The following is a 25,223-nucleotide window of genomic DNA, read 5'->3' on the forward strand; positions in this document are numbered from 1 at the left end:
CCTCTCTAGTTATCTGCTACAATATTTACAAAATGAAGTACTTACTACATATTTTAAAGAGCGCTAACTGCAGTATGGGTCCCAAGTTTCCACAAACATGACACTAAGATTACTGTCAGTTCTTTCATGTTTCAAAAGAGCACAGAGGTCAAAAGCAACTCCTCTTCCTGGATACTAAAGCAGCTACAACATTTGAAAAGTATTAGCAAGAAATATAACTATATTTGAACAATAAAGATGCTAATTCAGATTCAGAAGATGTTAACAATTACCTAAAACTGCAATTGACATCATCCACAAAACAAATTTACTTTCTCCTGTGAAGTTATCCCCTAAATTGAATTGGTAGCTGGTATCTGGGTGTTTCAATTCTGTTCCCCAATTCCTTATTGGCCCAATTCTCTCTCCTGCTTTAAAGTTTTCCAGGCAGTAACCAAGGTATGGTATTCTAGTGTTTTGTTTTTTTTTTTTTTTTTTTTTTCACCACATACTTAATGTAATTAGCTGGATAAATGCTGGAATGAATTACTGTGGACTCATTTTTCTACTGAGATTTTCTGAAACATTTTATCATACTTCTATACTTAATGATTTGAAGTCATTAAGTAAACATGCTATTTCCTTTCAATAAGATTCAAAACATACCTTAAACTAGGTACATTTTTAATATTCCTACTGAGAAAAACTCAAGAAACAGAAACTTTCTTTTTAAATAAAATCTGTGTAACTGATCACAATGATCACTGACATTCATACAGACAGGGGATAAGACAAATGATAAGTAAACATCATGCCTTTCCACAAAATAAATGTCCCCATCTGTCTAAAAAATATGGAAAGCTTTCTCTGTCCTGACCCAACTCCTCCCTGAACTCAAAAACAATACAAAGCCAAAATAATAACCATTGGATGAATTTCAAGCAGTTTTGCCCTGGGTGGGGGCTGCAAGCACACTAAGAATTGAGAGAAAGAAGGTGAGTTGTGAGGAAGTAAGGAATGAAATCTCCAACATAAAATATGGCTTAGGTAAGTAGAGAGCATCGCAAATACTCTAACTACATAAACTTACTCTCTCCAAGCCAGTGATATAAAAATAATACCTGATGTAGTAAAGTTATTCTGAATGCATCTTCTTTTAATTACATTTTTGCCGATTCATATTTTAGCCTTTGGAAACTCTGCATAAGATATCATAGCACTGCTTTTCTTCTGAAAGCTTAGCGATAACAAAATGATTGTGTAGAAGTCTACACTACTATTTCTTTAATACCAAACCTGAGTAATAAAATGAAAATAATTTTAAGTAACAATTTTCTCCTATTGAAAATGAACAAAAAATCTAAAAGCCTGAAGTGTGTATGTATCGCTTCAATGTGTGCTACTGCTTTAGCAATCACACATGTTGCACACCCTGTTACCAAGTTAGGCATCATTTCGTTCCCATAACTAAATTATAGTAGTACAATAGCCTTCATGCTTTGTTTTGAAAGAAACCTATCTTGAGGCCAAGCATCATCCTTTGTGACTACATAGGTGAGCAAAATAAAAAAATTTGTTCACTCCAAAAACAAAAATTGTGCATTTGTCTCTGATGCAGATTAAAGTAACCATCTTAATCACCTGCAATATTAAACTGATTTAGTTTGCTGAGGAATAAAACAGGGAGTTATTGAATTTGTGTTTAATTCAGTGCCCTTTATAACATATTTAAGGAATATGTTGTATAAAACAGTATCCGAATCCTATCAGATGAAAATATTTTTCCCTTTTAGCAAGCCTCCAGTTGCAAGCCTGAGAAAACCAATTAGTTTCCACTTCTCCTCTGCTTGATAATAGTGCCCCCTAATGGGAATTTTAATATGAGTTTTTCCTATTCATTTTTTACAAAGTGTGTATTCTCTAATACAAGCAATTTATCTCACTTTCAACTATAAAATATATTTTGTAATATAAAATCTTATCAAGATTCAAACCATTCAAAGGAGTTTCCACGTGTGCAAAAACAAATTGTGAATGTGTGAAGAAACTTTGACACAGTAATTCCCTAGGTTTTGAAGCAACATATAACCAAATAATCCAAGGTAGCCCTATCCAAAATGTTAATCTCAAAGAAATCAACCTTTTTGCTATCTTTTTACAATTCAATAAGTGGATAAACAATATATGCTAAATGAAATATATCACAGAAGCAGGAAAAAAAAAGTAAATTCTGAAGTTACTGAGTATCACAGAGCTCTTGAACACAAAGCTGTTTCCCGCCAGTTTTCTATTCTCAAACTGTTCACCTCTGCACAATTCTACAACTATGAATTTGAGCCTTTCTTTCCTATTATCTACAGGTAGTTCCTCTAAACATCAACAACTCAATATCTGGGTTTTATATTTAAAAAAAAGAAAAAAAAATGCACCAAAACGAAAGCAAAAACTATTCCAACACTTTCCAAGTATGCCAGTGAAACAAACACTCTATCAATATTCTCATGTCAGTGCTCATAATCCTTCCCGGACTCAGTTAATATTAGGGAGAAAATCTAAAAGAAATAAGCAATGAATGAACAAAAATTATCTATTTATGAGGGAAAGAGAATTAATTACTGCGTTACTCCTTAACAATAAGTAGTAAGAAAAACTTCTATGTATAGATCAGTGGTGATCAAACTTCCTTACAGAGCCAGATAATAAACACTTTTTACGCTTGGGACCCACACAGTCACGCTGTCACAACTACTCGACTTTACCATGTGTCACTGTAGCAGGAATGCAGCCACAGGAAATATATGAACAAATGGCCATGAAGTGTCGCAACAAAGCTGTATCTACAAACACAAGCTCACTTCTAATTGAAGACACTTACTAATATATCATTTGAAAACCAGCTTAAAAATCTCCACTTTACATAAGATACCAAAAACAAAAAATCCATACCCTATAAGAAACTGCCAAGCAACTCAAAATACACAATTACCAAAATTATGAATTATTTATTTTAACTGCTTAAGGCAAGTGTCAGAAGAAAAGCTTTTTCTTAGTAAATGCTAGCTTTAGAGGGCATAAAACAATGAAAAAGTAGTAAGCAAAACAACCCTTACCATGCTTTAAAAATAATGAAGGACAGCCCAAGATTTAGACCCCTACCACCCATGTAGGAGACCCAGAAGAAGCTCCTGGCTCCTGGCCTCAGCTGGACCCACCTGGACTGTTGCAGGCATTTGGGGAGTGAATCAGCTGAAGGAAGACCTCTCTCACTGTACTTGATCTTTCAAGTAAATAAATCTTTAAAAGAAATTTAAGCCTATTCCAAAATAAAATGCTTTTTTTAAAAAAATAATTAATCAAACAGGGAAAAATATAAAATTATCTGAGAAAGCACTACTCTGGAATGGTTTCTACACCCAACTATATCAACAGCTAGTAACCAAACAAGTCACTTAAAGGAGAGCTCTCAAACTCCTCACCTGTAAATGAGACACTACACTAACAATCCTTCATTTTCCAGTCCTAAAACAGTGGCTGAATTATAAGCATGTCCAGATGTGCCAGCAAATGGGGAAACAGATACATTCTAATACTGCCAGAATGGACTGCACAGAAAGCTTACTTTCAATCCTGGCAAAGCATAATACACAGTAATTCAGATGACACCGGGAAAGTACAGCCAGTTTAAAAAATACAAAAACGATGGATACTACACATAGGTTTAAAAATAAACATGTGTTAGTACTCTGGTGCCTAGAACAAAAGTGGCCCTGGTTATAATCTAAAGGTACTACTTTAAAAAAAAAAACTCATTTAAAGACAAACTGCAGTATCAAGGAATTATCTTGGCAAGAATATACTTTGCATTTATTTTATGTTCAACTACTATGAAGATGCCAAGTCAAATGGAATGATTAACATTTTATCAAAGTTAAAATCGATCAGTTCAAAGTTACACAGAGGGCCAGCACTTCTGCATATGGTTTATAAAAATAACTCATTTACCAGAGTGTCTTGGCTTTCCATGCCTGAAATACTCTCATGGGCTTTTCAGCCAGATCCGAATGCCTTTAGGGCTGATTCTGAGGCCAGAGTGCTATTTAGGGCATCTGCCATTCTGAGTCTGCTGAGTATCTCACTTCCCATGTTGGATCACTCTCCCCTTTATTTATTCTATCGGTTAGTGTTAGCAGGTACTAGACTTGTTTATGTGCTCCCTTTGACTCTTAGTCCTTTCATTATGATCAATTGTGAACTGAAATTGATCACTTGGAATAGTGAGATGGCATTGGTACATGCCACCTTGATGGGATTGAATTGGAATCCCCTGGTATGTTTCTAACTCTACCATTTGGGGAAAGTCAGCTTGAGCATGTCCCAAATTATACACTTTGGCAAAAGATCTCTGCGAGTGAGATCCCAGTGGAAAGAACAGGTCTTCAGAGAAGGAGGTACCTTTCTCTGAAGGGAGGAGAGAACCTCCACTTTGACTATGACCTTGTCTAAACAAGATAAGAATCGGAGAACTCAGAGGGCTTCCATAGCCTTGGAAACTCATGACTGGAGCATAGGGAGACTACTGATGCCATAGACAGGAGTGTCAATTGGTAAAGTCAACAACAGGAGTCACTGTGCACTTACTCCTCATGTAGGATCTCTGTCCTTAATGTGCTGTGTATTGAGATTTAATGCTATAACGAGTACTCAAACAATATATTTCACTTTGTGTTTCTATGGGGGTGCAAACTGTTGAAATCTTTACTTAATGCATACTAAACTGATCCTCTGTAAAAAAAAAAAAAAAAAGAAATTATCAACTCCCAACTTGACTCTCACTGGGATTAAACATGACAATAGGTCTGATCTGATTTCATCATCATTTAAAAAATCATCTATTATTTTTCACTTTATGTTTCTGTGTGGGAGCAAACTGTTGAAATCTTTACTTAATGTATACTAAGCTGATCTTCTGTATATTAAGATAATCGAAAATGAATCTTGATGTGAATGGAAGGGGAGAGGGAGTGGGAAAGGGGAGGGTAGTGGGTGGGAGGGACGGTATGTGGGGGAAGCTATTGTAATCCATAAATCGTACTTTGGAAATTTATATTCATTAAATAAAAGTTAAAAAAAAAAAAACTCATTTAGGGGCCAACACTGTGGTGTAAAGAAAGGTTAAGTCTCCACCTGCAGCACCATCATCCCACATGGGCATCGGTTCAAAACCTGGCTGCTCCACTTCTGATCTAGCTCCTGGCTCATGTGCCTGGGAAAGCAGAAGATAGTCCAAGTGCTTGGGCCCCTGCCCTCAATGGGAGACATGAAAGAAGCTCCAGGCTCCTGGCTTCAGATCAGCTTACCTCCAGCTGTGATGGCCATTTGGGGAGTGAACCAACAACATATGGGAGATCTCTCTCGATCTCAATCTCTCTCCCCCCTTCTCTCTCTGTATCTCTGCCTTTCAAATAAATAAAAAAAAAATCTTAAAACAAAAAGTAAAAAAAATTTAAAAATTACATAGAAAATAATGAAAAGGAAATTAAGAAAGGAATCTACCTTATAATAGCATCATGAAGAATAAAATACTTAAGAATAAACTTGGCCAAGGAGGCAAAAGACTCGTGAACTGAAACTACAGAACACGAGAAAAGAAAATAAACAGGGGCCAGCACTGTGGTGTAGCAGGTAAAGCTGCCACCTGTAGCACCAGCATCCCATGTGGACACCAGTTCGAGTCCCAGCTCTGATCACTTCTGATCCAGCTCCCTGCTAATGTGCCTGGGAAAGCAGCAGAGAATGGCCTAAGTGCTGGGGTTCCTGCATCCACATGGGAGACCAAGTGGAAGCTCCTGGCTCCAGACCAGCCCAGCTCTAGCCATTGGGGAATAAATCAGTGGATAGAAGATTTCTCTCTCTCTGTCTCTTAACTTTGCCTTTTTTTATATAATGGACTTTATTTGTTCATTTATTTATTTATTTTTTCCAAAGAAACCTTTTATTTTATGATCACAAATTTCATAAGCACAATTTTTGGAATATAGTGATTCTTCCCCCCATACCCGCCCCCTCACTCTCACTCTCACCCCAACTCCTCCTCCTTCTCCCATTCCCAGTCCCATTCTCCATTAAGATTCATTTTCAATTAACTTTATATACAGAAGACCAACTCTATACTAAGATTTCAACAATTTGCACAAACACACACACAAAATATAAAAAACTGAGAACAAGTTAAACAGTTAATTCTCAGAATATAACTCATTAAGGACAGAGGTCCTACATGGGGAGTAAGTGAACAGTCACTCCTGTTGTTAATTTAGCAAGCAACACTCTTATGTATGATGTCAGTGATCACCTGAGGTTCTTGAAATGAGCTGCCAAGGCTATAGGAGCCTCTTGAGTCCTTAATCTCCAACAGTATTTAGACAAGGCCATAAGCAAAGTGGAAGTTCAATCCTCCCTTCAGAGAAAAGTACATCCTTTGATGGGCCATTCTTTCCAATGGCGTCTCACTCACAGAGACCCTTCATGTTCTAACTCAGTCTTTTAAATAAATAAATATATCTTTTAAAAAAAGGAAATTAAATAAAGACATAGGCATATTCATATATTGGAAAACATCATTTTCTTAGATTGTTAGTACTATTCAATGGTAATTGACAAATTAAATGTAATCCTTATCAAAACTGCAATGACATTTTTAGTAGAAACCTTTAAAAAAAAATCAATTGGAAAAGTCATATGGGATCTCAAGAGACCCCAAATAGCTAAAATAAATTCAAATAAGAACAAAACTGAAGGCCTCACTGTCTACTTTCAGAAAAACATACTACAAGAGATTCTGACAGAAGGAACAGTGGGGTAGCACAGACAGCCCAGAAATAAACCCAGGCATATACAGTCAAGTGATTTTCAGCAAGAGTGCCAGGAACACTGAATGAGGAAAGTACAGTCTCTTCACCAAATGGGTCTGTGAAAACTACATCTATCCACATGAAAAAGAATGAAGCTAGATACTTATTTTATACTATGCATAAAAATTAAATCAAAATGGATTAAAGACTGAAACTAACAATTGAAACTATAATACTATTAGGGGGAGAAAAAACATGGGAGAAAAGCTTTATGATGCTGGATTTATCAATTACTTCTCAGTTATGACCCCAAAAACAGATTCAGCAAAGCAAAAACACACAAATGAGACTGTATCAAATATAAAAACTTGCACAGCAATGGAAACAACAGGATGAAAAGGATGAATGATAACCTTTGGGGCTGATAATATGGCACAGCGGATTAAAGCCCCAGCCTGCAGTGCCAGCATGTGATACTGGTGCTGGTTCAGTCCTGGCAGCTCCACTTCCAATCCAGCTCCCTGCTAATGCACCTAGGAAAGCAGCAGAGCCCCTGTACCCACATGGGAGACCCAGAAGCAGCTCCTGGCTCTTGGCTTCTGGCCTGGCACTGCCCTGGTCGTTGTAGTCATTTGGGGAGTGAATCAGCAGATGGAAGACCTCTCTCTCTCTCTGTCTCTACCTCACTCTGTAACTCTCCTTTTAAAATAAATGTCTTTAAAAAAAAAAAAGAAAGAAAGAAAAGGCAATCTATGGAATAGAATATATATATATATTTCAAACTATTCTCTGATAAGGCATTAATATCCAAAATTTACAACAAACTTCAACTCAGTGATGAAAATCCTAAAAATCCAATTTTAAAATGACAAGGATTCTTAGTAGACTTTTCTCCAGAGAAGATACCAACCACCAAAAAAGCCCAATAAATCCTCTGCATCCACATTCACATGTTCAACCAACTGCAGATATATTTAAAGCAAAACAAAACTAAAACCTGGATCTGTATTTAACATGCACAGACTTTTTCTTGCCATTATTCCCCTATCAAAACAGTATGAAAACTACACGGCAAGCACATACATTGCATTAAGCATAAACAATCTACAGATGCAAGTATTCAGACATATCTGAGAGGGGAATCTTAGAAGAAATCCCTCGTATACTAAGGGACAACTATGTCCAGAAAGATATTCAACATCAATAATCATCAGAAAAAGACCAAACAAAACCTCAGAGAGATACCAGCTCATTCCATTAAGATGACCATTATCAAAACCACAAGAAATAACGAGTATTTCTGAGCATGCTGAAAATATGGGATCCTTGTGCATGGTTAGGTAGGAACAGAGCAAAATGGTACAGCTACTATGGAAAACAGTTTAGAAGTACCTCAGAAAATTAAAAAGAGAATTACTATATAATCCAACAATACTACTTCTGGGACCAGTGCTGTGGCATACCAGGTAGAGCCGCCACCTGCAGTGCTGGTATCCCATGTGGGTGCCAGTTCGAGTCCCAGCTGCTCCACTTCTGATCTAGCTCTCTGCTAGGGCCTGGGAAAGCAGTAGAAGATGGCCCAAGTCGTTGGGCCCCTGCACCCATGTGGGAGACCCAGAAGAAGCTCCTGGCTTCGGATCAGCACAGCTCTGGCAATTGTGGCCAAGTGGGGAGTTAACCAGCAGATGCAAGACCTCTCTGTCTGTCTGTCTGTCTCTCTCTCTCTCTGCCTCTCCTTCTCTCTCTGTGTAGCTCTTTCAAGTAAATAAATAAATCTTAAAAAAAAAAAAATACTACTTCTGAGTAAATATCCAAAAGACTTAAAAACAGGATTTCATAGAGTGTGAATACCATGTTCACTGAATTATTACAACACTTATAAGGTGTTAGCAACCTAAATGTCCAACAACAGACAAATAAAGAAAATATGATATACACATACAATGGATTAATCAGTCTTAAATAAAAGGAAATCGTATCACATGCCACAACATGGATGAACACTGAGGATATTACACTAATAAGCCAGTCACACACACAAAAAAAGGACAAACGCTGTACAATTCCACTTATATGAGCTATTGAAAGTAGACAAACTTAAACAGAAAAAAAAAATGGTGCCTGGTGCTTTTCACCACAATAAAGTCTTGAAGATTCAAACAACTGATAAATTATTTTCAACTAGATTTTAAAATAATCTCATAAAATGTATGCCTTTGGTGTGAGCTTTTAATTACTAGAGGCCTCTGCTGACACAACAATGACTAACTGCAGTAGAGAAACAAATGCTTCTGAAATGCTTGAGAATATTCTTTATGAAGCAGACAGCTGAACTCATCTCTTCTAAAACACTGGGGAGGGGCCAGCATTGTGGCACAACAGGGTAAGTGGCCATCTGCAATGCAAGCATACAATATGAGTGCCAGTTCAAGTCCTGGCTGCTCCATTTCTGATCAAGCTCCCTGTTGATGTGCCTGGAAAAGCAGAAGATGGCCCAAGTGTTCAGGCCCCTTACATGGAAGACCTGGATGGAGTTCCAGGCTTCTGGCTTTGGCCTGGCAAGGCACCAGCCATTGCAGCCATTTAGGGGAGTGAATCAGCAGACAGAAGGTATCTCTTGATAACTCTAAGTAATTCCGTTTCAAATAAATCAATCTTAAAAACACTGGGTGATTCAAAATTGGAGAGAAGAGAATGGATGCTGTATACATAATGATGGGTCCATGTTCTTCACACTTTGGCAAGCTGACTTCATAATGAAAAAGTGAGCATCAGTACAACCTCTATCCAACAACCCCACCTTGTCCATGGTTTTGCTTTCTGAGGTTTCAGTTACCTTCAGTCAACTGTGGTCCAAAAATATTAAATCGGAAAAATTCCAGAAAGAAAAAATATACAAGTGGTAAATAACTTTTATTATAGTATTGTACTATAATTACTCTATTTTATTATTAGTTACTGTTGTTAGTCTCTTACTATGCCTGATTTATATGTCAAACTTTATCATCGATAAATTAAATAAGTTTATATAATTTGGGGCAGGTATTGTAGCACAGCGGGTTAAAGCCCTGGCCTGAAGTGCTGGCATGCCATATGGGCTCTGGTTCTAGTCCCAGCTGCTCCTCTTCCAATCCAGCTCTCAGCTAGGGCCTGGGATAGCAGAAGATGGCCCAAGTCCTTGGGCCCCTGCACCCACATGGGACACCCAGAAGAAGCTACTGGCTCCTGGCTTCAGATAGGGACAGCTCCGGCCACTGCAGCCATTTGGGGAGTGAAACCAGCGCATAGAAGACTTCTCTCTCTCTCTCTAACTCTTTCAAATAAATAAAATAAATCTTAAAAAAAAAAAGTTTATATAATTTATAAACTGTATTACCGATGTGCTTAAAGGGAAAAACACATGAGTACATTTAGGATTCAGTCCTATCCATAGTTTCAGACACTCACTGGGGTATTAGAATATAACCTCTTCAGATAATAAGGGTAACTGCTGTACTACATATCAGAATCACAAATCCCAAATAGGCAAAGGTCAAACTGATGAAATTTATGATATAATCTTCATTTCCCAAAATTTATGTAACTTTTCCAAGAAGCTCAGAAATCAAATGAATGAGGCTAGCCTGGTAACAAATGGTCAAAGTTTACAGTGAGATTGATACTACTACACATTTGTATGCACTGCAGAAAACACATGAGATGAAAACCCTTACCTTCATCAAAGTCGGCATCATCCTCCGTGTGCTGGGGGAAAGGAAAGCAGTTGGTGATTTCAAGCCGATCTTCTACAACCAGTCCTAAAAGCACTCCTTGAACAACCTCAGTTCCTTGACCTTCTTCTTGATAATGTTTTATTATCTTTAATACCACCTAAAAGAAATACAGAAAGGGGCTTAAAAATCATTCTCCTTTTATATCCTTTATTTCTAAGAAAAACAGGTAAGCAATTATTAGCGGATTTGCAAAAACACAAAACTACATAGGATTAAACAAATGCCTTACAAACCATTTCCTTTACCGTTATATAATAATAAAGCTCCCATAATCTAAAAGTAAATATGAAACTCCCGGAGTCTGAAGATATACCAAAAATATCTGTGTACTACACTCACAATCCCTAACTCAACACTCCCCAAAGAGTCTAGTATCCAGGCGTTCCTTCAGGCAAATCAAACAACACCTCCTTCAGCCTGAGGTATCACTGGGAAAGTTATCCTATTAACAGGAAGGTAACTTCTTTTTTTAAAGATTTATTTTTATTTTTTGAAAGACAGTGTTACAGAGAGAGGTCTTCCATCCATTGATTCACTCCCCAGATGGCCACAACGGCCAGAGCTGAACCAATCTGATGTCAGGAGCCAGGAGCTTCTTCCGGGTGTCCCACATGGTGCAGGGGCCCAAATTCGGGCTATCTTCTAGTGCTTTCCCAGGCCACAGCAGGGAGCTGGATCAGAAGAGGAGCAGCTGGGACTATAGAACCGGTGCACATATGGCATGCCGGCACTTCAGGCCAGGGCTTTAACCCACTGTGCCACAGCACCAGCCCCCAGGAAGGTAACTTCTTGATATGGATGATAAAATCCAGTCATTTGCAACAAAATGAAAGAATCTGGAAAACATCATGCTGAGTGAAAAAAGCCAGTCCCAAAGGAACAAATATATGTTCTCCCTGATAGGTTACAACTAACTGAGCACCTAAAAAGAAATCTGTAGAAATGAAACTGACACTATGAGAAGCAATGACTTGATCAGCCCTTGTCCCGACTGTCAAGGAACAGCTTACTATTTTATTCTTTTTAGTATTTTCTTTTTCTACTTAATACCACTGGTTGAACTCTTCACTTAACACAGAATTATTCTTAGGTGTTTAAATCCAATTGAAAATTGGTCCCTGTTAAAAAGAAGAGTGGAAACAAGAGAGCAAGGAGATGTACAGTTCAGCACACATTCCCTCAGACTTACCCCTAAAGGTAAAGCTAAAAACTTGCCGTTGGACTCCAAATCCCATTAAGTTGGCAGGTACCAATGTCATCTTACAACTTAAAGTGATCAGTTTAAGTTCATAACTGATCATAAAGACAGAAATAAGTTTCAAAGGGATCACATAAATAAGACCAAGTGTCTGCTAATAATAATAGATAGAATTAAAAAGGAGAGAACAATCCAACATGGGAAGCAGGCCACATAACAGACTCATAGAATGACAAACACCCTAAACAGCACTGTGGCCTCAGAATCAGCCCTTAAGGCATTCTGGTCTGGCTAAAAAGCCCATGAGAGCATTACAGGCATGGAAAGCCAAGACACTGTGGCAAAAAATGACCTACATGAAAGATCTCCGTGAGATCTCAGTGAAAAGAAGGAGGAGAGAACTTCCACTTTGATTATGGCCCTGTTTAAATAATGTCAGAGTTTGTGGACTCAAGAGGCTTCCATAGCCTTGGTAGCTCATGACAAGAGCCTTGGGTGATCACTGACATCATAAATAAGAGTGTCAATTGTTAAATCAACAACAGGAGTCACTGTGCACTTGCTCCCCATGTAAGACATCTGTTCTTAATGAGTTGTACTATGAGAATTAACGGTAAATCTAGTCTTCAAACAGTACTTTATACTTTGTGTGTCTGTGTGGGTGCAAACTATTGAAATCTTTTTAGTATAGAGCTGGTCTTCTGCATATAAAGGTAATTATAAATCTTAATGACGAATGGGATGAGAGAGGGAGTAGGAGGTAGGATAGTATAGGGGGGAGGGCAGGTATGGGGGGAAGAACTGCTATAATCTAAAAGTTGTACCTATGCAATTTGTACTTATTAAATAAAAGCTCTCTCTATAAAAAAATTTTCAGATTTTGAATAGCAAGACAAATTATGATCCAGAGGAGCATGCCCAGTCATACATTCACTAGGAAGGCCTGGGTATTAGCCCATATCCAATTTGCTATATTAAACACTCTTTATAGGTTAAAAAAAAAAAAGAGAGAGAGAGAGAGAGAGAAAGAAAAAAAAAAACCTGGTATCCAGTACTGCCTAATTTTCCTCAACCAGAGAGATACACTGAATAATCGCTACTGGAATAAACAACTCTTGTTTGACTGTCTTCTTTAAGACTGACACAAAGGGGCCGGCACTGTGGAGCAGCGAGTTAAAGCCCTGGCCTGAAGCACTGTCATCCTATAAGGGAACCTGTTCTAGTCTCTGCTGCTCCTCTTCTGATCCAGCTCTCTGCTGTGGCCCGGGAAAGCAGAAGATGGCCCAAGGCCTTGGGCCCCTGCACCCACCTGGGAGACCCAGAAGAAGCTCTTGGCTCCTGACTACAGATTGGCTCAACTCCGGCCACTGCAGCCACTTGGGGAGTGAACCAGCATCAGATGAGGACCTCTGTCTCTACCTCTCTCCATAACTCTTTCAAATAAATAAAAATCTTTTTTAAAAAAATATTCACACAAAGACAAAGGAGACACTACAGTGTATGACTGCATAGACAGTTAATGTCAAAGTTCATGGTAACCATTCCTAATAATTCTTACAACATAGGATTGTTACTATATGGAAAGTGCTTTGACTACTGCTCAGCACCTACTTGTTAACAATAGTGATGTTTAACATAAGCCCATGACCTGAAGACCTAAATAGCAACACAGCCTAAAATGCAAGAAGTTCTCACAGAGAAATTAAGCCTAACAACAAAATAACAAATTATTAGTACTTTATTGATTAGTGTTCATCCCAAATACATTAACAGGAATAGTAATTATGAGTCAGTAACAAGTCACATTTATTGAACATTATGCACCAAGTAACATTCTACCTACTTTTACATGGGTTATTCACACAACCACCTTCGGAGAAAGGCACTTTTACGCAAAAGAACCCAGAGAAGAAACAATGGCTAAAGGCCATCTAGAATTGGCAGTCAGCATTTAAACCAGGCAAGTTCCAAAGCCTGTATGTATACTTTAACAAGATGCTGATTTTTCTATCAGTAACTCAACTGATAATTAAAGTAATCAATTAGTAATAAGGGCAGGCATTTGGCCTACAGATTAAGATTCTCTTTGGGAAGCCACATCATGCAGCAGAGTGCATGAGTTCAAGTCTCATCTCTGCTCCCAATTCCAGTTTCCTGCTAAGGCACACCGTGGGAGACAATAGGTAATGGCCAATATGTGGATCCGTCACCCAAGTGCGAGACCCGGACTGATTTCTCAGGGGCCAGCCCTAAGTGTTGCAGGTGTTTGGGAAGTTTATCAATAGTTTGGGAAGTAAGAGCAATATCGTGCATTCACTCACTGTTACATCAATAATAAAGAAAAAAATGTTTTAATTAAAAATAATAAATACTAATCTGTTAGTAAAAGATGTACAGCAAATCCTTTATGACAATAAGATACAGATCTCTGGAGGAGAGCAATCAGCAGGGGAAATAGCTCAGTAAAAAAAGAACACCAACTGACAGGACTGGCAGACCTTCAATATTCTTAAATGAAGGATGGGCTTACATTGTATCACAGCGGGTTAAGCAACACTCACATCCCATATCAGAGTGCCAGTTCCAGTCCCAGCTGATCCACCCTCAAAGCACCCTCCTGCTAATGCATCTGGGAAACAGTAGATGATAAAGGATAAAGTACTTGGGTTCCTTCCACCATGTGGAAAAATCCCCATGGAGTTCCTGGCTCCTGGCCCAGCCCTGGCTGTTATAGGCATTTGGAAAGTGAACCAGAAGATGGGTAAAAGATCTCTCTTTTCTCTTTCTCACTCTGTCTAGCTCTTCCCTCTCTCGGGGTCATTCTGTCATTCTCTCTCTCTCTCAGAGAGAAAGAGATCTTTCATCTGCTGGTTCACTCCCCAGATGGCCCCATCAGCCAGGGTTGAGCCAAGATGAAGCCAGTACCTAGGAGCTTTCATCAGGTTCTTCTACATGGACAGCAAGGGTCCAAACACTTGGGCTGTGCTCCGCTGCTTTTCCCAGGCCATTAGCAAGGAGCTAGATAGGAAGTAGAACAGCTGAGACTAGAGCCGGTGCCCCTGTGGGATGCTGCTGTCACAGAGCAATGCCAGTCCTGTCAGTCTTTTGAAATAATCAATCTCTTTGGGCTACCATTGTGGTACAGTGCGTTATATACCACCATCTGCAATGCTGGAATCCCATATGGTGCTGGTTCAAGTCCCAGCTGCTCTACTTCTGATCCAGCTCCCTGTTAATGCACCTGAAGATGCAGCAGAGGATGGCCCAAGCACTTGGGCCCTGGCAACCACAAGGGACCACCAAAAGAAGCTCCTGGATCCTGGCTTTGGCCTGGCCCAGCACTAGCCGTTGTGGCTAACTAGGGAGTGAACCAGCAGATGAAAGTCCTTTCTCCCTGTTTCTCCCTCTCTCTGTTACTCTGCCTTTTGAACAACGTGAAATAAATCTCTTTGAAAAAATCAATCTTTTTTTAAAAATGAAGAAAATGCACAAACCTTAACATTTCTGTAGGAAAGATCTCTCTACTGTAAGAATGGGTATGAGTTGTAGCTCCAGCATTTACTAGTTGTGCTCCTTGGAAAGCTATTTAATTTTTTGAAGTTTTAATCTTCTAATTTGTAAAATGTAGCCATTTTATATCATTATTGACAATATGGTTACCACCAGGCTGGCGCCGCAGCTCAATAGGCTAATCCTCCACCTAGCGGCACCGGCACACCGGGTTCTAGTCTCAGTCAGGGAGCCAGATTCTGTCCCGGTTGCCCCTCTTCCAGGCCAGCTCTCTGCTGTGGCCCAGGAAGGCAGTGGAGGATGGCCCAAGTGATTGGGCCCTGCACCCCATGGGAGACCAGGAGAAGCACCTGGCTCCTGCCTTCGGATCAGTGCGGTAGGCCAGCTGCAGCGCACCAGCCGTGGCGGCCACTGGAGGGTGAACCAACGGCAAAGGAAGACCTTTCTCTCTGTCTCTCTCTCACTATCCACTCTGCCTGTCCAAAAACAAAAATCAAAACAAAACAAAAAAAAAAAAAAAAAAAAAAAAAAAACAGATATTGGGCGCCAGTTCAAGACCTGGCTGCTCTACTTCTGATCCAGCTCTCTGCTATGGCCTGGGAAAGCAGAAGATGGCCCAAGTCCTTGGGCCCCTGCACCCATGTGGGAGACCCAGAAGAAACTCTTGGCTCCTGGCTTCGGATCAGCACAGCTCCAGTCATTGCGGCCACTTGAGGAGTGAACCAGCAGATGGAAGACCTCTCTCTCTCTCTCTCTCTCTCCCTCTGCTCTCTCTGTTTAACTCTTTCAAATAAGAATTTTTTAAAAATAAATCAAATAATGAGCACAGAGTATTTTACAAAGTCTGCCATGTAAGTGCTCAATAAATTATTTTTAAGATTTATTTATTTGAAAGTCAGAATTACGGGGGGGGGGGTGCGGGGGGGAATCTCCCATCCACTGGTTCATTCCCCAAATGGCAGCCAATGGCTGGAGCTGAGTGGCTCCAAAACCAGGTGCAAGGAGCTTCTTCTGGGTTTTGCACGTGGGTGCAGAGGACCCAAGGAGTTGGGCCACCTCCTACTACTTTCCCAGGCCATAGCAGAGAGCTGGATTGCAAGTGGAGCAGCCAGGACTCAAACCAGCACCTATATGGGATGCTGGCACTGCAGACGGTGGCTTTACCCACTATGCCACAGCATTAGCCTCTCATAAATTATTATTTTTTAAAGGTTTTATTTATTTGAAAGAGTTAAAGAGGTAGGGCGAGAGAGACAGAGGTCTTACATCCTGCTGGTTTACTCCCCAAATGACTACAACAGCCAGAGCTGAGTGGATCCAAAGCCAGGAGCCAGAATTTTCTTCCAGGTCTACCACACAGGTACAGGGGCTCAAGGAATTGGGCCACCTTCTGCTGCTTTCTCACACCATAGCAGAGAGCTGGATTGGAAGAGGAGCAGCCAGGACATGAAACAGTGCCCATCTGGGATGCCTGCACTGCAGGCTAGGGCTTTAACCTGCTGCACTACAGCACAGGCACCCTCAATAAATTATCAATATTATTATTACCAACAAAAATAAATAACTCCTACTCAACATCTCTCTCTACCAAAAACAATTACATTAAAAAAAAAAAAAAAGCAAGCATAAGAAAGGATAAACCAAACCGATGAGGAGTTATTACAAAAACACCTACCAAACTTACATATATATGTTCTTGGGAAGTTTACCTTATAATGGGATCACTAAGCCATTGTTGAAATCAAAGTAGAAATGTCAGAAGATATATAGACTTAATGGACAAATTCTAGAACTGATTCCTATCAGCTAGTTCCTACTTGTACTGATGACTAGGATCCTGGCATTGTTTCAGAAAGAAAGCGAGATCAAAATAACCTATTTCCTTTTATGAAGAAAACAGAAATGAAAATATTATTTCAAAACAAGTTATCACCATCCAAAACAGAGGTGATCATCTCACTCTTTGCAGCATCACTGAACTATTATATGCAGTTCTTAACAATGAATGACCAGAGGACAAATTTACCAGTAAAAATACTCAACCAGAGGTGGGAAAAGGACAATGGTTATTACCTGCTAAAGACAATCAACATTGAAAATGAATACACAGAAAGGGTAATCTAAGAAAGAAGGCTTAAAACCCACAACAGGACTACTTACAAATTCAAACCTCTCTCCAGGCAAGGGACACTCAAAAAGCATATCTTTGCACTAGCAAAGATGCATCAGGTACTGGAGAATTAGCCCAACTTTGAAAGGCAAACTTTGAGGACCACGTGTGAGTTTCAGGAAATATGTCAACTTTAAACATAAACTCTCTATGGCATTCAAGGCTGTTCAAAATAGAAAGTCTTCAGAAAAGACTTAAGTCACTAAAATAATGTCAAACTCTAGAATTTATGATCTACTCATTTTATAGCTGATGAAATAAAGCAGTCAGAAAAAAATACTAAAAGTAAGCTGACTTCATCTTGCATTTTATGGTCTTCCTACTTCCTGCAGACACACTAAAATCACGATTCTTTAGTCTAATATATAAGGTACTTGGGGAAGATGTCTGATAGAGAAGCTAGGCTGCCACTTGGGAAGCCACATCATGTATCCAATGGCCTGGGTCCTAATCCTGACTTTAGTCTCCATTCCAGCTTCCTGTTAATTCATACTCTGGGGGCCGGCACTGTGACGCAGCGGGTTAAAGCCCAGGCCTGAAGTGCCAGCATCCCATATGGGCGCCAGTTCGAGTCCCAACTGTTCCTCTTCCAATCCAGCTCTTTGCTAGGGCCTGGAAAAGCAGTAGAAGATGGCCCAAGTCCTTGGGCCCCCGCACCCACGTGGGAGGCTCAGAGGAAGCTCCTGGCTTCAGATCGGCACAGCTCTGGCCATTGCAGCCATCTGGGGAGTGAACCAGCAGATAGAAGACCTCTCTGTCTCTACCTCTCTCTGTAACTCTTTCAAATAAATAAAATAAATCTTAAAGAAAAAAAAATTCATACTCTGGGAGGCAGCAGGTGATGGTTCAAGAAGATGGGTCCCTGCCATCCATGTTGGAGGTCCAGACTGAGTCCAGGGTTCTTAACTGCCAGCCTAGCCCTGGCTGCTGTAGGCATTTAGGGAGTGAAACAGAAAACAGAAAATCTTTCTTAGCCTGTCCCTGTCTCTCTGGTCTCTATGCCTTTCAAGTGTGAATAAAATTTGTTCCAATTTTAAAGAAATAATTAATATACATACTTTCGGATTCTATGTAGATAACCACTAATTGGCCATGTGTACATGTGTGTATAAAATATATGTGTTTTATAGAATAGCAGTGTCTTTGAAACAATCCAGGTTCCGTTTGGTGTCATCCTTCTTAAATGTTCTCACAAAAAAGATTGTTTCACTTACCACATCTCCTCCCAACTCAAGCACTGGCTAGATCTGAAAAGATATCTGCTAAGGATAGAATGGCAAACATTCATCAATCACTTTTGTATGAATCTCAAGTACTCCACAAAGTGCCTTACATGCAATGACTCATTTAATCCTCACAACCAGCCTATGAAATCAGTTATATTATTATTTTTTTACATAATAAAACTGATATCTCCTGTTAAGGAATTATTAAAACCAGCAGGCAAGATTTGACTTCTGTGCCCAAAGCGTTTTTAATTACTTCACGATAACTGAATAACTTTAGGTAACCCACAAATGTTTATAAGCACAAGTCTGCAACAGATACAATAAACTAGCAACAGCTCTACTAACTCTAGTTCTGGAGAAGCAGGGCTTCACATACGCAACAAGAAACGGTTTGTATAGTGTCGAGGTTGATTTGTTCTGAGAGGAGGAGTGTGGTAGGGCCAAGAGGTGTGGAGTCACCCACACATACCCCAGGAGTTGGATGAAAGCAGGCCAGAGGCCAGCAGCCCACAGACTCATTTATTACAGTTGGTACAGCAGCTTAAATAGCCAAAGCAGCCAATTCGGTCAAGGGGCGGTTTATGCCCTAACCAATCACAGCGTGTTGCCAGGCAGTATCCGAAGCCATCCAATCACAGCCTGTTGCCAGGCAGGCTCCGTTGCCATGTGATTTCCAAGGCCATCCAATCACAGCCTGTTGCCAGGCAGGTTCTGTTGCCAGGTGGGTTTCAAAGCTATTCCTAAGTAACTGACCCTCACTTGCCAGCAGCCATCTTGGCATGGCCTTCTCATTCCACCACAGTGTAGGGCTCAGGGTCAGGCAGCAAAAGGTAGAGAATTAATGGTACTGGTTGTCAAATCACTGTGCCCTGGTCACTGAAATTCAAGCAGCACACACAGGAAACTTCCAATAGCTGCAAGAATGTGAAGGGTTTTTAATCTCTAAAAACACTATTCTCACAAGCCACAAGACGGGTACATTCCCCCACAAAGTACTGCTTGCTCATTTCATTTGCTCTCTTTCTAACAAACTGTATGCCTCTGTCCACAAAACAGTGCTGATATATTTTTTAATTATCCTGTTTATTAATGTCATGCTCCATGTTCTTTCTTTTAAAAGCAGATACATGGGAAGCTCAATAGTTCTCCAAAACAAAACATTCCCTTATTTTTTTTTAACATTTTTAATTTGTGTTACAAATGACCCCACACTCAGGAACATTAAATCACTACTTCTCAGCTTAATAAAATGACCTGAGCTTTTCAGATACATGAAGAATAGTCCTGATCCTGGATACATATTAGAGCTATTTTGGGAGCTATACAACATGAAGAAGGTCTTCAAATAGTTCATCAAAAATGCATATTATGAAAAAAACTATGCATAGACTAAAAAATTTTTTATACCACCATAGACGATCTTTCAGTTCTTTCTATTTTTCTGTGAACTTTTTAAGGTGCCCTCCTAGGCCAATATCTGAACCAACTTCCTGAAATTCAGTTAAATGATCTGGGCTGGGTTCCCAAACTGTGTTTAGGAGTTTTTGTTTCTTTCTGTTTTGCTTCTAAGTTCTCCAGTGATCCTAAGATCCTGCTGATTCCAATGTTTAATAAAGTAGCATGGTCCAGTCTTCCTTTGTTTTTGTTCGTTTTGTTGTTATGTCCTCAGGAAATTTTATGTACACTGTGATTAAACCACAAATTTTCCTTCCAGTTTTATGACTCCTAGTGTTGCTGAAAAGTGAGGACCCTAAAAAATATAGACCCAAAAGTGAACATTTTACTTCTAAAAGCATAAATAGCGCCCCCAATAAGAGGAACTCAAGCCCTCCTTGGAAGAATCTTTATTGTAGAGAAAAGAGAAAGGTAACTTACAAATATTAGAAATCTTAGAAATATTCAAGTTTTCTACAGTACAGCAAGACATACTTTATGGCTTTATTCCACATATAAGACTTAAGAACTAGTACTGACTATGTTTCTTAATCCTACAAATGAGTGGGGAAATGAGGATTCCACTACAGATTATGCCTCAAGAGACGGAAGCAAATGGGTCAGTAGAAACCTAAATTACTCAACTCTTCTACACTTTGTGAAACTTTGCCAGATTGTGTGTCACAATGTTTACCCTACATGATTTGCTCTCCACAGTAAAGACTATTCTCCCCATCAGGTCATTCATCCAGATTTCCGAGGATTGTACCATCTGAATCCCAATTTTACCAGATAGTAAATAGATGTTCTGTTTGCCAAAATTACCCAGAGAATATTTTTCCATTGTTTACTATTCAATATACACTCTTTTAAAAAAAGTATTCTATTATATAATCTCTAATAAGAACAATGCTATTTGTTAAAGTGTCTGGCCTTAGAAAGAACTTCACCCAAAAGTCTAAAAGCAACAAAGGATTTAATTTCTAAGACAGAAGCATTCTCACTATTACAGGGTAAAACATAAATATCAATGTAAATTATCCAATAAATTTTTTATACCGGAAGTCGATAAAATCCTCCATTCTTCTTAAAATGGAAGATTAAGCAGAATCTCTAAGAATTCTCAGTAAAAAAATCACAACAAAAACTTTCAGTTCCATACTGAAAGTAGGTTGTTGACCCCTTAGTGGAGTCTCCTGACACCCTCAAAACTCAAAAAGTCCTTGCTTGCTGTTTCCTCTTTGCTTCCTGAAAATCTCTGCTCTATTCTTTAACAACAGGTGCCAGTTATAAAAGTCAGATTATTAATTCACTATTTCTTAAAAGCTGTTTTATACAGACTTTACCACCAAGCTGGCCTACATCAGTTTCAAAACAGAAACAGAAATAGAACAGTCGGACAACTTTGGGTAGTAAGGAGTCTGAAGACCACAACAGCTGCTGACTCTACTGCTCCTAATGATCTATACATGGTCCTTTTGTGAGCTCCAACAATCGGAAATTTCCCTGGCGATCTGAATCCAGACTTCTCTTTCCCAACTCCATTAAAACTTTCTTCAGACCCCTGGTCAGGGAGACAGAGCTGTTTTTCATCCCTATTTCCATTGCTTGCTGGCCATTCAATTATAAAACCTTTCTTTTCTTAAAAAAGATCAAGTTTTGGGTTCATCAGGCAACAAACCTGCCTGATTCACTAACAATACCAGAGAATGTTTTAAATCTCATCAAAATATAAAGATTACGCTTCTTGATGAGTTAGAATTCTTTACCCAATATGTCTCTCACCAATAATTATGGTAAACTTTGGAATTTTCTGCACAGAACCATCAAGCTTATGTTATCTTCAATTTCTTTCATTCACTCATTAACTCAGTCAACTAAATACTGATTGACTAACTTCTCCAGGTCAGTCCCCTGTCATGGCCCTGGAAATACAAAACTAAATCAAACACATTTATTTCAAGGGATTCATATTTCTAGAACAAGTTTCATACTATACACTACACTTATGACATCAGGTGCGTGGGTTTCTTCCATATCAAGCAATTCTTCAACTCTCCTAGCACCAGGTGGGTTTCTTTCTTCATTTCTTTTAAAGATTTATTTATTGGAAGGGGGCACATAATACTAGAGGAATAAGTGGGGGGTGGAGTGGGAGAGATCACACTGATCTGTTGGTAATCACAAAGGCTGGGGCAGGTCCAATCAGAAGTCAGGAGCCAGGAGCTCCACCCAGGGCTCCTAGGTAGGTGAGGTTTCTTAGAATTTAATACAATTCTGAAAATATCTCCCTGAAGTTAGTGTCAGATCCCAGAACGTAAGGCCTTGATCCCATAAATCTTCCCACCCCCCACCACTCCCCTTCAGATGCCAATCCTGAAATCCAGGCATATAAGTCAAACAAAATGCCATATACTCAGTGATTTCAATTATATGAAATTCTAGAAAAAACAAAGCAACAGTGACAAAAAGATAAGTGAGTACCTCAAGCTAAGATGGAGGAAAGGATATTGACTACAGAGGGAAACTGGAAATACCAGGATGAAGAAACTATTCCATATATCTGGATTGTGATATCAGTTATATAACTGTTTAGTCTTTATTTATTTATATAACTGTTTAGACTTGATTGTGGGGTCAGCGCCGTGGCGCAGGTTAATCCTCCACCTGGGGCACTGGCATCCCATATGGCCGCCGGTTTCTAGTCCCGGCTGCTCCTCTTCCAATCCAGCTCTCTGCTGTGGCCTGGGAAAGCAGTGGAGGATGGCCCAAGTGCTTGGGCCTCTACCTGCATGGAGACCTGCAAGGGGCTCCTGGCTCCTGACCGGTGCAGCTCTGGCCGTTGTAGCCATTTGGGGAGTGAACCAACAGAAGGAAGACCTTTCTCTCTGTCTCTTCCTCTTACTGTAGTAACTCTACCTCTCAAATAAATACAATCTTTTAAAAAAATAATTTAAAAACGGACTTTATTGTGTACAAACAATACTTTAAGAAAATAATATACTTTAACAGTGTGATGGAGGGGCCGCTGCTGTGGCATAGTGGCCTAAGCCTCTGCCTGGGCGCCAGCATCAAATACGGGCACCAGCTGTGCCCTGGCTGCTCTACTTCTGATCCAGTTCTCTGTTATGACCTGGAAAAGCAGTAGAAGCTGGCCCAAGTGATTGGGCCCCTGCACTGATATGGGAGATCCAGAAGAAGCTCCTGGCTCCTGGTTTCAGATCAGCCCACCTCTGGACACTGCAGCCATTTGGGGAGCAAACTAGTGGATGGAAGACCTCTCTCTCTCTCTATAACTCTGCCTCTCAATAAATTTTTAAAAGTAAATGAAAAAAAATTTAAAAATAAAAACCTATTACATATGTGCAGGAACATATTTCTAAGAATAAGAATGGCATAAAAGGACATCTTTTCCTTTTTAAATCTGTATTATTTACAGACTATTCATTTAATTATAATTCAAAAAACCTCAAATAATGAAAAAACTAAAGAAAAAGATTTTTAAAACATAACATTCACTATGATTCACTGCATGGAGTTTCACTAAATAGAACAAATTTAATTTCCTTTCTTGACAGTGCTACTGAGTTGACAGAATGAGGTAAACAATGCATCTTGATTTTAGCACGTTCTTTTGAATATGTAGTAAAACATGGGCTGAATAAGAGCTGAATAAGCTTGAAGGAATAAGACCAAAGAAAAAACACCCATACACTGTAAGTCACAAAACCTGCTGACTAAATTCTAACCTCTTGCTGATATGGCTATTCTTCAACTCTATTCAGACATTGCTGTACCCACATTCACAAATTACCAGAAAATGTGCACATGGACATATCATCAACATGTGAAAAAGGTAACCTCTGGATGTAGACACTGGCTTTCAACAATCTTTCAAGTGAAATCTACTGAAACCACCCCAATCCACACCGATTATAAATCAACAAAATATGAATTCAAATTTGTAAGCTTATTATAACAAGCCTTCACCAGTAAAAGCAGCAAGATTTCTACAGTCCTTGTAATAGACATATAAAGGACCTGTTGAAAAGCCTTGTTAAACAACTGAAGACATGAAGAATTTTGAATTGTTAGAACTATACCACCTATCATTTTTTTTTTATTTTGACAGGCAGAGTTATATAGACAGTGAGAGACAGACAGAAAGAAAGGTCTTCCTTCCGTTGGTTCACTCCACTAATGGCCGCTACAGCCGGCGCTGCGCCAATCCAAAGCCAGGAGCCGGGTACTTCCTCCTGGTCGGGTGCAGGGACCCAAGCACTTGGGCCATCCTCCGCTGCCCTCCCAGGCCACAGCAGAGAGCTGGACTGGAAGAGGAGCAACCGGGACTAGTACCCGGGGTGCCTGCACCGCAAGCAGAGGATTAGCCAAGTAAGCCACGGCACCGGCCTACCACCTATCATTTTTAACCTTCTTTTATACAACTGAGCTCATAAGGAATGCTGAGGCTGCAACCTACACTATGCAACTACAGTAAGCAAACACTGAATACTTCTTCATCTCTATAAAGAGCTCACAGATTACAAAATGCAAAAATTATTAAAACACTTCCACATTAACACTAATTTAAAAAGAAGTACACCTAGGGGCCAGTGCTGTGGCACAGCAAGCTAAAGCCCTGGCTTGCAGCACCAGTATCCCATATGGGCGCCAGTTCACATCCTCACTGCTCCACTTCCAATCCAGCTCTCTACTAAGGCCTGGGAAAGCAGTAGAATATGGTCCAAGGCCTAGGGCCCCTGCACCCACATGGGAGACCCAGAGGAAGCTCAGCTTCAGATTGGCTCAGCTCCAGCTGTCATGGCCACTTGGGGAGGGAACCATTGGATGGAAGACCGATCAATTGATCTCTCTCTCTGGCTCTACCTCTCCCTGTAACTCTTTCAAATAAATAAAATAAATCTTAAAAAAAAAAAAAAAAAAAGTACATCTAGTGGATTTCAATGATCACAAACTATTTTAGATATGGTTCTAGTAAACATTATTATACTGGTTACAGGAAGATGCTATTAGCTAAAGTAAGTATAAAAATAGTGTTTACCAAAAGGGGGGAATGTT

At 39.6% G+C, this 25,223-nt stretch overlaps 1 protein-coding gene across 2 annotated transcripts in view; it reads right to left on the minus strand.

Moving 5' to 3' along the window:
- Positions 1-25,223, minus strand: part of EIF3H (eukaryotic translation initiation factor 3 subunit H) — a 121,096-nt gene that overhangs the window by 77,294 nt on the left and 18,579 nt on the right. The window contains exons 1-2 of one of the 2 annotated variants that reach the window (XM_051843998.2): positions 19,056-19,244; positions 10,544-10,700 (exon numbers count right to left, since the gene is read on the minus strand). In XM_051843998.2, coding sequence (XP_051699958.1) covers positions 10,544-10,700; positions 19,056-19,229 — 331 coding nt within the window. In that variant the 5' untranslated portion in view covers positions 19,230-19,244. Of the gene's footprint in view, positions 1-10,543; positions 10,701-19,055; positions 19,245-25,223 lie in introns of those variants that run through there. The other variant, XM_002710740.5, reaches the window with a different exon arrangement.

Source organism: Oryctolagus cuniculus, chromosome 6, assembly GCF_964237555.1.
Source record: "Oryctolagus cuniculus chromosome 6, mOryCun1.1, whole genome shotgun sequence".
Lineage (NCBI taxonomy): Eukaryota > Metazoa > Chordata > Mammalia > Lagomorpha > Leporidae > Oryctolagus > Oryctolagus cuniculus.